Source organism: Egretta garzetta, unplaced genomic scaffold, assembly GCF_000687185.1.
Source record: "Egretta garzetta isolate BGI_Z169 unplaced genomic scaffold, ASM68718v1 scaffold474, whole genome shotgun sequence".
NCBI classification, from domain to species: Eukaryota; Metazoa; Chordata; class Aves; order Pelecaniformes; family Ardeidae; genus Egretta; species Egretta garzetta.
In genome coordinates, this window is record NW_009259524.1 from 650286 (window position 1) to 664354 (window position 14069).

General features: G+C 47.6%; 1 protein-coding gene across 1 annotated transcript in view; it reads right to left on the reverse strand.

The window, feature by feature from the left end:
* NRP2 (neuropilin 2) overlaps window positions 1-14069 on the reverse strand; it is a 76811-nt gene that overhangs the window by 27836 nt on the left and 34906 nt on the right. The window contains exons 8-12 of the mRNA XM_009637501.2: window positions 12806-12950; window positions 12160-12509; window positions 10898-11042; window positions 6995-7111; window positions 4279-4431 (exon numbers count right to left, since the gene is read on the reverse strand). Coding sequence (XP_009635796.1) covers window positions 4279-4431; window positions 6995-7111; window positions 10898-11042; window positions 12160-12509; window positions 12806-12950 — 910 coding nt within the window. The remainder of the gene's footprint in view (window positions 1-4278; window positions 4432-6994; window positions 7112-10897; window positions 11043-12159; window positions 12510-12805; window positions 12951-14069) is intronic.

The following is a 14069-nucleotide window of genomic DNA, read 5'->3' on the forward strand; positions in this document are numbered from 1 at the left end:
CTCACTCATTGCACAGAAGTGCTTGACTTTCACACCGCCCCACATGCAAAACTCCCTCCTACTTCAAAAGGGGTGGGATTGACCCTAGAGGTCAAAATGTGTCCCCAAGGCACAAGCCCTGAGAGTAAGCCTCATGAGAGTAAGTGCAGACCAGCACTGCTCCATTAACACCACAAAAAAATTTCTGCTGGTTTGGACAGAGTAGGATCAAGGCCTTCAGGCAGAAGTTCTCATGGATTGCAGGGAAAATACAAAACTTTCCCTTTTAAAGATCCCATGGGAAAAACACAGGAATGGTAAAGGATCACCATCAGCTTAAAAACAGCTCAACATTTGTTTTCCTTAAAAAATAAGCTCTTACGAAACTTCAGAGCACTACAAACATTCCTCTGCTGGAAATGCTTTGAAACAAATAAACCTTTCCCTGCAGCGCCTGCAACCCAAATGAGCAGCATTCTTGACCCTCAAAGCCAGCGAGGCCATGGCCCACAACAGAAGCTCTCGGTGGGTTTTTGCAGCCCAGCCCAAGAGCTATGTGGTCAGGAGAGCTGCAAGGTTAAAATCGCTTCCTCTGCTGCATGCATGTACAGCTGCCAACATGCAAACAATACAGGGTTCACAATGCTGCCAGGGCTCTGATCTGGATGCCATGGTCACTCGAATGAGAAGCAGCAGGAGACAGAGGTGCAGACCCCACAGTGCTCTTCTAGGACCACAAGGTATTTACTTAATGACTGCAAGAAAAGGGGAGGGGGAAAAAATGGGCAAACCACACCAATACCAGCTTTTCAGTGCTGGCTTATTAGCATAGCATCACTGAGAGCAATGCAACCACACCTACCAGCTAAGGATATGACCCAGGATCTTTATACCCTTCAGGATCAAGACCCTGGCGAAATTCAAAGATGGTGAAGCGTTAAGGTGCCCAACTTACCAACCGAGATTTATTTTCAGGTCTTAAGACATCTATCTTGACACCAATGACACATTGCTATTGCATGCAGCAGGAGGGGGGATGAAACCTCATTCATTGAAACTTGAACTTGTTGCTCCTTGAAGCTTGCTCGGTGCAGCTAAGGGGAATCTTTCTACAGATGAGAAGCATCTGAAAATCCATAGAGGGAAAAATCCTGGCAATCTCTTGTGGGGGCATGGAAAAGGGAGCAACAGTATTTTCTAGGCTTGCAAAGGGCAGGGTAACAGCTGGAACCATGCTGGGTTTCTGCTGAGTTGGGTACTTTGGGTCCACTTTCACCAACGGGGTCCCCAGACGTGTAATGGGAGCCTCCAAGAGAGGACGTGGAGTTAATCCATGGTGCGAAGAGCCCAAGGAACACAGGGCTAAAAAAAGAAATGCAGAGCTGCCTGAAAGAGTATCTTGGAAATAAAAATAGTGGAATGAGAGCAGTGGGTGTCTTGTCAGTCTCGAGAAGTTCTCTGCGCCAAAGATGAGGAGGAATTGCATGCAGCGCATAAAATGAAATTGGGAGATATCTGAGGAATTCAGGCCTCTCAGCAGACTTTTCTAATCAAGTGCCTCACAGAGGATATTTCACCATGGTCATTTCCTTCCCCCTCTCTCTCATGCAGACTGAGCCAGGGCTCCTCCTTTCATTATTTTTTTTTTTCCCTCTTAATTTTGATTTTTGTTTTGCCATTTTCAGAAGAAATAGAAAAACATCCCACATGGCTCTTAAAGGCACAGCACATTTCCTTGCTACTGTGGAGCAGCCACGGCCTCTAGCCCTGGCCAGCACCTTTAAATCAGAGTAAATTGGGCTCCAGCGGCTTTGAGTTCCCGTTAGCTTTTGCCCTGCCCCTAAACCAAGCACAGCTGCTCTCCTTCACCCAACTGCTCACCCCAGGGTGGGGAATTCACAAGAAAAGACCACCCCGAACAAGGGCTTTTCATTCCTTGCTCCCTGGAGTCTGAGGATGAATTTTCTAAGTAGAAACAAAGTGCTGGAGGGAGTGCAAGGGAAAGGCAAGGGAAGAATGGGGGAGTGTGAACCAAACAATGCTTCAATTCTGTCCCCGCCGAGGGGCTGGCGTAGCCTCTTTTTCATGTTTCTCGAGTTGCTTTTAAAAGCTGTGTGGGGAGGAAAAAAGCAAATAGTTGTTTCCTTTTGTGTCATGTCTTCTTAATTTCTAAGAGCAGGACCAAAGCGAGTCGTGGCAGCGGCGCCTTTGCATGTCGGCCCCTCCGCAGTCCTGCGGGCTGCCAGGAGGGTGCATCCCTGCCTGACCCAGCCAGGAGGCTGATCCCATGGCAGCACCAACAATCATCCCTCAGCCTGTGCCTGGTGTCTGCTCTTGACTTCCTCCACCACCATGGGCAAGTCACTTAAGCCTCCTGGAGCTGCTACCTCCTCCTCTTCCTCTGCCCATCCAGCCTGTGACTTGCCCAGCAGGACCTGAGCGCCTGCCTGCACCTCCTTGGTGCTTCAGTGCCTGGCTCAACACAGCACTGTAAGGGAGAGCTCTCCACGCTGGCACAAAACCAGATCACTGAACCCAGTAGGAAAATGCTGTCCTGGCTGCAGCGATAAGGTTTTGCGATTCATAACTAACTAAGAAAGAGAAGAAAGGGTAGAAGAAGGGTAAAAGCCAGAACTGCGTGCTGAGCTGTCTGAGGCAGCACCAGCCTCTCCCAGGCTGTGCACGCGCACACACACGCGTGCGCGCATACAGCAGAGTCTTCTAAGAAACTATGGCCAACTAATTGTAGGGAGACTCGGGGGAGAGGAAATGAAATGAAAAATTGAGTCTGAGTTATAAAAATAAGTAATTTTTATCCTACTTGCAGGAGGCTTATATTAATTAAACATTATTACAGTGAATGAGATGGGGAGGGTTATTAAGTCTGGGGCTGGCTGTAAGTGTTCTCTCCTGTTGCCTGAGGCTCCACTGAGCTCCAGATATTAATCTTCTAAAGCACTCAAATGCTGAAGAGATAAACACTTGAAATATGAAAATGTTTTTCTCCATAGCAGACACTGTGACCCTATGTCACGCCAAAGAATTTGTCAGATGTCCATATAGGCTGCACTTACAGCATTACCATGTCTCTTAGAAAAATGCTGAGCACCTCAGGAGCTGAAGAGAGAAATGATGTGTGCATTTGTGTGGGGGTGATTTGTGTGTGGAGATGTAGCAGATTCTCCTCTTCCCATATGTTTCTGGAATACATATTTTCCTCTTTAGCACTGCCTACCAGGTGTTGGCTGCACGGCTTTCCAACTGGCTGGCGGCACTGCCAATCTGGCCAGCGCCTCTGCCAGGTGGCTAACAGGTTCGCCTGAATGTTTGCATCTCGAGACTCAACCTTACTGGGGGGGAGGGCAGGGAGGAGCCCACAGCATGCACAGCTCCCTGGGCACATGGCATGCAGACACAGGAGTCACCAGGCATCAGGGCAGAGCTGAAGACAGGTAAGATCAGCCAGCTCTCCCTAGAGAAGCTTCATAAGCGATGACTGATAGTGAAGAGAAGTGATGCTACGGTGACACAGTCTACTGTTAGAAGGAAATTGGCAAATGTTCTTCGTGCCACCCGTGCCACAAAGTCAATGAGGGTATGGAAAGGGCACTAGTCCCGGGGTGAGTTCCAAGATGTGAAGCTTAAGAACTTGGATCTATCAACCACGCTGCCAGAGGCAGGCTCCCTTCCAACCCATGCCGTCACATTTCAGTGAGGTCCTCCATAAATTAGGCTCTGCCACGCTCATGCAAATCTTCTGCTTCCAAAGCACAGAAGAGAAAAAGAGCAAAAGTCAAACAGCAAGAAGCTGGCATATTTCAGCATTCTCAGGGCTTAGCTCATCCTTCACTTGGAGGAGGCTGAAATCCAGCCTGTGCAAGCTCAAAGTGCAGAATAGCTGAAGACTATAGGCAATCCAAGCAACATATGGGAGGAAGAAATGCATCTCTAACAAAAGAGGAAATGCATTCTGGGGAAAAAGCATCGGGTCCTACAGAGGACATTTGGACGAGGATGTGGAACAAAGCCCAGGCTAACCTTCACAGTCACAGGGAATTCAAAGCCCAGCATCTGATTCAAGAGTATAGTTAGTATAATTCAGTGCTAGCGGTCACAGTCCTATAAATAAGTCATGAACCATACAGCAAAGCATCTAAAAGCTTCCACAAAAGAAAATGTTTAGCTCTGCACAGCCTTCACAACTCCTGATAGCCATGCAATAACCAGTCATGCTGTTCATACAGAGAAAGCCCCACCAGCTCCCCCTTCCCTGTTTTGGTATGGTATTAACCATCTTACCAGGCACAGTCTCAGGGCTTGGTTCAGAGTTGCCAATCCAGGTGCTTGTAGGCTGAAAAGACCACGTATAACCTGTTGCCAAGTCATGTGACCAACCACAGAGGTCCTCAGGGAGATCAAAGTTGCAGTTGAAATTCGCAGGGAGGTGGAAATCTTATAAAAAGAAAGAGAAGCAAAATAAAGTTGGATTAAAAAATGACCTACCCATAAAGGGTTGCTGTTAAAAAACAACCCAAAACTAAAATAGCTGGCAAGCCATAAATACTAAAGAAAGCATGAAATCTCACTAATGCTGATGCTTTTAACCTATCTCACATTTCGTCAGCTCCAGGGATCAGCCTTAAGTTCTGCATCATCAAAACGCTCACACCATGTCCTGCGGCTAATCCACCAAACTAAGCAAATATAAAAGCAAGTACCAAATGCTTCCAGACTCTAATCAGCACCTTCTCTTCATCCCCTAGAGCGGTCAAATATTAAATGCCTTCTTAAATGTCAGGGAAGATCGCTTCCTGAGTGCCCTGTGCTCATCAGTTCCTGCTCTGGCTCCAAAAGGAGAATCTCAAGTGCTCCAGAAACCCAGCTCCTGAGTGACAGATCTAGCCACTTGCACCAGACGGGAGCTGTCTGTCAACATGGCGAGCTGTCACTCACTGCTTCCTACCTTCTCGTGGAAATGCTACCAGGGGAAATGTGGGGCCACCATGAGCTCAAGCTTTTGGATTCTGAGTGAAAGGAGCCAGCCTCTATTTCTAGCTCCACTATGGACTCATCACATGGTCTTTGGGCGAGTCATTTAACTTTTCATCTGTGAAACAGGAGCAGAGCTAATTCCCCTGTGTCAACAGCTTTAAAAGCTCTGGAGAGCCTTCCTGCAGAGACAGCTTTGTGGGCAGGGGGACACATGCCAGGGGCTGCATGTAGCAGCAAGGCAGGTGCTGGCTCTTTCGGTGAGGGAAGCAGCCATAAGGCATGGAGACTGCAGAAAAGAGACTGAGACCATCCCAAGCACTCAGCAGACACGCACGTCAGAGCCCAATTATAGGTCGGGTTTTTCCTGAGTGAAGAGGAAGTTTTAAATCACAGCGCTCACAAAGTGAGTGATAGCCAGAAGGAGGTGAGTGACTCAAGTGATAGGCATCAGGGGAACTTTGCTGCGAGGGGCAGAGGGCTTTCTTTACATGCCCCCACTTAGAAATAAAACAATGCAGATCATGGATCCTTTTATTCCACTCTAATCTCATACCCTAGAGAGCAGCATTGTTTCTGTTTGGCTGCCATAAATCTGATTGTCCAGAGAAACACACTCATTGTTTATGGAGTATGAGAATGAGAATTGTTGCTAAATCTGAGGGAAGCTGACGGGGAGGCTGGTTCCATGCTCCATGGCATATTCTGCTTGCTCTCTTGGTCTGGACTGCACCCAGGAATCGTGTTGTTGCAGAGACTATTACTGGCCTGAATTTCCTCTCGGCAGCTTCCCAAGTGCCTCAATAGTAGCAGGGTTGCACAGGCTTATCACTGAGGCAAAGCAGTGAGAATCAGGCCCTTTGAGCTACTTCTACAACTTGCATTTCCAGAACTGAACTACAGCAGAATCCCAATGGGAGGTGTGAAAAAGCCAATTAATATTCTTTCTTTAAATTTATTTATTTTAAAACCCATTAATTTTTTCTCTGGGACTGGAAGCTGAAGTCACAGAAGTCCTAGGAGCTATCTCAGGGGATAGCCTTTCCTCATGAGATTTCTCAGTGAAGTCCTCGTGTAAATGCCCCAGCCCCAGTGCTGAGGCCCAGGCTCTGCTGTCATGCCCAGGGGCGTGCACCTACTGCACGCTACACTGTACAACTAACCCTGCACAGATCTGCCATGCCGTCTCCCCTTAGTCTGGACATTTCACAAGCTTTAGGTGCTCACAACCCCCTTGCAAGGAGCAGAAGTATATGATGTCTGCTTTTGCAGGTAGGGATCTGAGGCAGAGAAGATAGGTCACCCCCAGCACTGGCTCTTAACAAGCACAGCATGAGTCTAAACTAACATTTGGCCTCTTCTATAGCCAGAAGAGGCAGGCAAGTGTGACAGATACCAAACCATTCCCTGTACACCTGACAGTCATCTAAGACTGGGGGATCAAACTCTCGTCTGGAGTTGGTTTTCCCCTTTCTCTCCTGCACAAGAAGCCCAGACTGTCCTCCTAAGTTTTAGGCAACTGATATTAGGGAAGATAATCCTTAACAGATAGGTGTTCAGGACACCAACCTTCTCTACATATTGTCATTTACTCCCACAGTTGTGACCTGTACGAAAGGAGCCCTGCATACCAGGTGGTCTGAATCTCTTCCCTGAATCACCTTCTGAATTTATGACACCCAGCCAAGGGGATCTGGAACGGAGGTCGCTCTAAACAGGGCACTAAGTGAGTTTCTTCAGGTCATGTAAGGCAGCCAGGATAGCAGCTCTTCAAGTCTCGTACCCTAGGGACTGAATTAGCTGCTATCTCTTGCTCTAGCATCCTTCCTTGATATAACTTATCAGATTTTGGCAGGTTTTGGGTTGGTGTTTTTTTTTTTTTTAATCTTGGCCTATCGCTAATAATATTACTCTAAGCTTTCCAGGAATCAGCCCCGTGTATAGGAGCTAATGGGAAGATAAGCATATTTGCTTAGCTCTTAACCCATCATTTATTGAGATAGAGATGTGCTGGTCTGATACATACCCTCCTCTTCTCCACAGCTATCACCACACTCGGTTGTGTCTTCATCAGTTGGGTATGGGGTGGTGGTCTCTTCGCTCTTCAAAGTGGGCACCAGCGTCTCTGCAGTAGGCTTTACATCTGGAAAAAATGGAGTAGAGGTGCTATTTGCAATAGACAGTACAAAAAGTCCAGGTAGGAGAAAACAAAGCAAAAAATCTTTTTCTCATGTTCTTGTAATGGCAGGAAGAGATAGAACAAGAATACCATGAAATTTCCATGTGCTACAAATGTCAGCATGGTTTGAACTTCAAGTGAACTGGCTGTTTCCATATGGGAGTTCCTTTGATTTAGAGTTCCCAGTGGACAAGACTCTCCTCTAGACATACACGCCACTTTTTCTCTTAATTTTTTAATCTACACTGATGTTGGCAATCCGCTTAGCTGTCATTACTGGCTAAGAGAGATCACAGGCAGAACGTCTTTTTCGTTCAGAAAGGCATATGACACGTTAAAAAAACACACACAACATTCCCACCAATTGTGCCAATTTATAAAACAAGTCACTCAAACCCACAAATGACGTAACCGCAAACGGACACAGAGGATCCCCCAGCGCGCTCTGGCTTGCTGCAGAAAGCATCTGGTTTCACACTCCAGGCTCCCAACTATGCTTTCAAAGGTTCTCTGTCCAATTTCCCTCTCTCCAACATGGCCCGTGTGAAACAACCTCCAAGCAGGTGTCAGGGGAAATTTAAGCAAGAAAGGGAAGGATATTAAGATCAACAGTAAACGACATTAGGTTCCAGCAGTCTCTCCTTTTACGGGTGCATTAACTGGAGAGTACAGCAGGCTTGATTCTTTCCACTTTTAAAGAGAGGCTGCTTTGCTCAGTTATGTGTGATTGTGTTTCTTTGTTGGCGCCCTTCAGGATATCATTTAATAAAGCCAGAAGCAGGAGGAAATGGCTAAATACATTGAATATTTTCCATAGGCTCCTTTCTGCCCTTTTATTTCCCTGTTATTAAACATGTTGCACATAAACTCTCAGGGTGTTTTTACTTTTTTTTTTTCCAGTGGCTGTCTTTTGTTCAGGATAAAATACCAAATAACCTCAAAGTCTTTTAATTTGTAAGTTCGAATTTGTTACAACCCCATAAAACTCCAAATGCAACCAAGAAGCAAATTGCAAGCAGCCAGGCACAGAAAAACGTCATAAAAAAGAAAAGAAAAAAAAGCAGCAGGTGAAGGCAACATATCAAAAGCTGCAGGTTATTTAGAGCTGGTACATTTTTTTTGGTTGTTGTTCTTGTATATTGAGATTTATAGCTGAAATGTGACAATGTGGAAGGACCTTGGAAGCCAAGTTCCATACGGGGGACAGATGCTGAGCGAATGTAAATCAACAGTGTTGCATTGCCCTGGACAAGGCGCAGAAATATATCTTGAAAAATCAGTTACCATGGCAGAGCTGCAACACGATGGTTACAAGAGATAATGAAAATAGCAGGGAGGACAACATGATGTGTGAAATGGAAAGTGAAAAAGAGAGGTCTTGCTTGCTCGCTTTCTCTCTCCCTGGCCCAGCAAGTGTCTGTGCAACTGGTGGTAACTACTGATCAAAATGCAAAGTCACTCAGCAATTGAAACCAGATGTTTGGAACTTCAAAGGAGAGAAAACCAGCTGCAAGTGAACATTCATCAATCTCCACTCTTCAGAGAAAAAATTTTGGCAGGTCTTTGAGAGAAGCCAATTGCTGACTGCCTGCTTCCCAATTTTTGAGTTACTAGCCAACTAGAGTTTGTGAACCCAGTTGCTGTTAAGTTACCTGTTTGACTCAGTAATTAAGATGCTCGTTGCTGATAAGAAATAGAAACAGCTGGGCAGGGTACACACAGGCTTAGGCCCTCGCTTGAAAATATTTTCAATCAGCTTGTTTTAATCCATCTCTTAATCTTGTTTCCAAGCAAGTGCAATTGCCTGGGTTTTCACAGCCAGTTCTGTAATGTGCCTGGGTCCTCCCAGCAAAGGAGGGCTGTATCTTGGCGTTGTCAGGGACTGCTGCATGTAGCCAGCCTGGATTTAACATGCAGATAATGCCATGGGCTATCTCTGCTCTCCAGGTTGCATCAGGGATATAAATGCTTTTTATAACATGGTGAATCCACAAGATTACAAGCCCTGCTCTGATTACAAAGCTGAATGCCTGTAGATCAATAAAGCTACGAATATTTATGACTTGGCAGTTGAGTTTTAAACATTACAATGTGCAAATGATTAGACAGCCACACTGGGAAATGACCATAAAGCACCCTGCCTGGAAAAAAACATGGGCTGTTGCTGCTGATATTGAAACTGAGCACGGACATAGCTGTAAAAGAAACTTTGGGCCAAAACAGCACAAGAAGTTGAGGATGCCAAACCCCTCTTATGCTCTAATTTGGAGGAGTGCAATGGAAGGGCTGACATGTACATGGTTGGAGGTCTTGTGTGACCGCCTCCCTTTGCGGCAGTGATGCGGCGCTGTGATGCACCAGGCAGCAATGGTCTGCGGAAATCTGGCAGCTGGAGACTCACAGGAGCTGCAGGAAGCAGCGATGTGGGAGCTGCCCGACCACTCCTGCACGGAGCCTCAGCTCCCGCTGCTTGCATGAAAGCCACAGCGCCTGCTTCTCCTACAACATCCCAAAGATGTTGTAAGATTTAAATTAAGATTTAATCTTGATTTAAAGTTTAGATCATTTACAACAGATTCCCAGTCCAGGGGGAGATTTGCCATTGACTTCAAAGGTGACAAATGATCATTATTAATTGTGTGTACGTGTTTTGTGTGATTTGCTGTTAAGTGTTTGTAATGCATCTCACAGCACATCACAGGAGGAAAGGGTAGTAAAGACTCCATGAAAGGGTAGAAAAAAGCTCTGTGCCTTTTAAGCTTCCTAGAATGGGAATTCTTACAAGAAAATGCCTTCTACAGATGTGTTTATAAAATGAAAATCATACCTCTTTATCACTGACATCTGGACACCAGATTCAGATTTAAGCAGATTATTAAAAAATAAAATAGATTAAAAAAAGGGACAACTAGCCCTTGGCACTGAAAAGCTAGCATCAGACCCAATGAGCTGTTGGGGGAACTTTTGCCTTTTGGGGATGATTGTTCCATAGTTTCAATCACCATTGAGCCTCAGAGGCACAACCTCTACTGATTCCAGTGAGTGTGTTAGACAGTTTTCACCTCCATATTAAAACCAATGGTGGCTGCAAGGCACATTGCTTGTGAAAAACAGGTGGGCAAAAGTGAAAAAACTTCCCTGGTCTTAAGGATGTTGTAGAGACGTTGTAGAGTTAAATCACCAATCTTGTCTGCAAAAGGATTTCCACATGGGGTTCAATGAGAAGGGGACAGGTGTTTTTACAGCAAAGCCTTATTGTGGCAGCTCAGGATACCTGTATTGGTCACTGCACCCATCTTCTGCACCTCTGCTTCTCTTCCTACTTTTTCTGTTATCCATTTGGATTAAAAAGCCCAAATGTTATCTAACACAGACACTGGGAAAGCCTGCACAACATCCAGAAAAAAGATCTGAAAGAAGGGAGTTGGGAACAAATCCTGCATGGGGCTCTGTGTGAAAGCTTGGATTGGGGTCCAAACATTGCTGCTTATATCCTTCATCAAGGCCAATTCTTTTTAAGGTGGAAGTAAAAAGATGGGGTCAGGCCACACTGCAGGTCATGGCTGCAGTCTCCCTGCCACAGCATAGCCCTGAGGTGGAACAGCAGGGAGAGAAACTTGAACTTGATGATCTTAAAGGTCTTTTCCAACCTAAACGATTCTATGAAATAACCTTACACCTGCACCTTGCTGGTTTAGTGCCTGCTGTGGCCCCACTGGAGCCAGTGGGCAGAGGTGCAGGGGCTCCTACCTGTCCAGTTGCAGCCCAGCACCTCCAGGCGCATTCCTATTCCCGCTGGGGACCACCTCTCTGGGTGCACTCGGATGTACTGGGCAGGAACAGGGTCAAACCTCCGGACTTCAGGGATATCGTAGTGGATGTTGCCTTCAAAAACCTACAGAGAGAGAGAGAGAAAGAGAGAGAAAGCAAGTGATGCGTGCATCCCACATGCTCTCCACCAGACTTGATAATCTGGGTCTGGCGGGACAGCCAGAGTTTGAAATAGTTTAGCTGTCTTGACTCTGGGCCATTGAGTCCAGCTGAGCAGAACTTGGGCTGTTCCTCCTTAGTTTCAAGAGGACCAGACAGGCTGTTCCTAAGAAACTTGCACAATCTCTCTTGGCCTCTGCTTTATATCCAGGGGTCAGATTCTGATCAAAGCCATGCAGGGGAAGCCTGGGGAACATCCACTAACTTCACATATAAATAAGATCAATCTGTCCTTTGGCAAATAAAGAAGCTACTGCATGTTCTAGGATAGTGTAAACGCTCAGTTTTCCTCACAGTCCAAGTTCTGCTGCTTTTCAGCTTACGTGCATGAACTCACGTCTGTGTGGAATAAACAGAGGGCTATAGATAGCATCAGGCTTTCTAAGACTCATCTGTAGGATCAGGAAAATTTAAAACTTACCCAAATTCTCAGAAGCAGATGAGTTTGCATAAAAACAGAACAGGCAGTAGCAGAGAGTTCATTTATTCCTCAAGTCCCCTGCCACTCCCATACCACTAAGTAGAAAGATTATGGGGAACTCCAACAATATGAGAAAAACATGGGGAATTTCAGGGTCACACCAGTGAGGCAAAAGGGTCTTCAGATATAGCAAATTTCCCAAAGAGGAACTGTGATTCACCTTCCTTTTCCGGAGGTGCAAGCCACAACAGCATCTTTCCCCTTAAAATACGTAATGAGTTTGTGTCAAACATAATCAAACACACCATCTTGTGGGCTTTGACCTGCAGGAGCTGGGAGGACCAGAAGGTGATGTCCACATCCACAGACCTGGTCCATGATAAGAAATGAAGGGAAGTTGCCATCCCTGGGGCAAGGTGGAACCTACAGCCTCTAGTACAGCTTAGGAACAGGACCAGGGGACACAACCTGGGATTTCATGGTGAGAACCCAAACTCCCAAGGTCTCTGTGGGGAGAGACAGCCAATTCCCAAGACCGCATCAGGTAGACTGAAGATAGCCAAACATATCTTGTTTTGCAGCTGCTCCAGGCAGTGCCTACCTTGGCTTGCATTGTTTTAGGATCCTGGATGAAGTCCCAGTCCTTTCCATTCATGCTGTAGGCCACCTTAAACTTCTTCACGAAGGAGCGGGACTCAGTGGTGGTCACGCTGTCCCCTCCGCGAGCCCCCTGGATAATGACGCCTTTGATATTCTTCGGGATGCCAAGGTCCACCTGCAGCCACTCCTCCCCAGGCTGGGCTTGGGGGACGCGGGGAAACCAGCCCGAGCGGCTGCTCACCAGGCGGGCCATGCTGGGAGACCAGTCATAGCCTCTGATGGAAGAGGCTGAGATCTGTGAGTCAGGGATGAGGCCAGAAAGCATTCCCAGCAAGTTGGAGCAGGGTGAATCTGCAGGAAAGGAAAGGGCATGAACAGCCGGGGCGGGTGAAGGGAGCACTCCTGGTTTTCCCCACAGGTTTAGGCTCCGAGCACTAGACCAGCACCAGCACTGGGCACTTACCCTTTGCTTCTGGGGCCTGGGTGCCTGTCCCCCCAAGCACATCCCTTGGGATGGGAGCCCCCATGCTTCTCACAGTGCCATCATTCCCACCCCAACTGCAGCCGTGACAACTGCAGGGGACAGTGCCTGGAACAGGCTGCCGGGGGGACAGAGAGGAGGGCTGAGGGGAGGAGGGGACCCTCACCAGTGATGCGGCAGCCGTACAGCTCCAGCCTCAGGGCGATGCCTTTGTGCCAGCTCTGGGGACGGATGCGCACGAAGCGTGTGAGCACCGGGCTGTGGATCTTGTTGAGAACCACCTCCGTGGCATCCTCATTTGCCTGAAATGTCTGCAAGGGAGAGGGGGCATAAATACAGTTATGTCTTCTCTAGGCAGAAAGAAATAACCAGATCAGGAGTCGAAATAATCTCAGCAGGGAAAATCGAGGAGAGGCTTTCTGGGCAGGGCCAGCCTCCGGCCAGGGCAAGCACCCAGGGGCAGACAGGGAGAGGTGGGCCACTGGCAGGACAGCATGGTGGATGGACTCGCCCATCAGGCGGGAGACCCACGAGCTTGCTGCCCCGCTGCCTCTCATGGCAACCTGAGGCACCTCGGACTACCAGGCCACAGCTGCTTCAAGCTCACCCCCAAACCTAGAGCCACTCCAACGCAAAAGGACAGATGCCCCAAATGCTGTGTGAGATCTTGCCTACCCTCTGCGGGTAAACAGGCTGACATCCTAACACATCCTCGCACCGAGCTCCACTGGGAAACGTTGTGTGCGAGCAGCAGCGTGAGCAGGGAGGATGCTGCCTCTGCCTGGGGCGACAAGCCGCCGTCCCAGCCAGCCCCTCACCCCTGCCTCTCCAGCACACACGCAGCCTGCCACACCGAGACAGTTTTTCAGGAGAGTTTATGATCCGACATGATATGAAAAGCCTGCTGCCTTACCAGATGGCCATAATCAATAACTACCAGATGGACGTTAGATCCACCCCTCCTGCCCATTATTTTAATAGGCCGAACAAGGATTGGATAGTTGTGTTTCTGTTTCAGGCTGTGGAGCCGTAGTGGGGAAGAAAAGGGGGGGAAAGAGGAAATACCCAACCTGAAGGTAATTTTCAGCCCTTTCTCTGCCCCTAGCATAAAGCACTGAAGCTCACGGACTGAGGCTGCAGGCATTGCCCACTTTCCCTCCAAGCATGCAGGCTCTCGGGACAGGGCTAAGAGCATCCGCTGATCTCAGCCAGGAGCTGCATCCGCACTAAGACGTTGGCTGGGCTCTTCTTCAGGCTCCTACCATGCATATGCCATGCTAAGCACAGGAGCTCCCGCTAAGTTTATCTCACAGCGAAGCAGGAGAGTGTAATCTCTGGTACCGATCTTCTGTCGGAGGCAAGAGTCAAACAATTACATTGCAGATCCCTATGATCCAGGACAGAAAAAGGGGTGAGGCTGTATCCTGGCT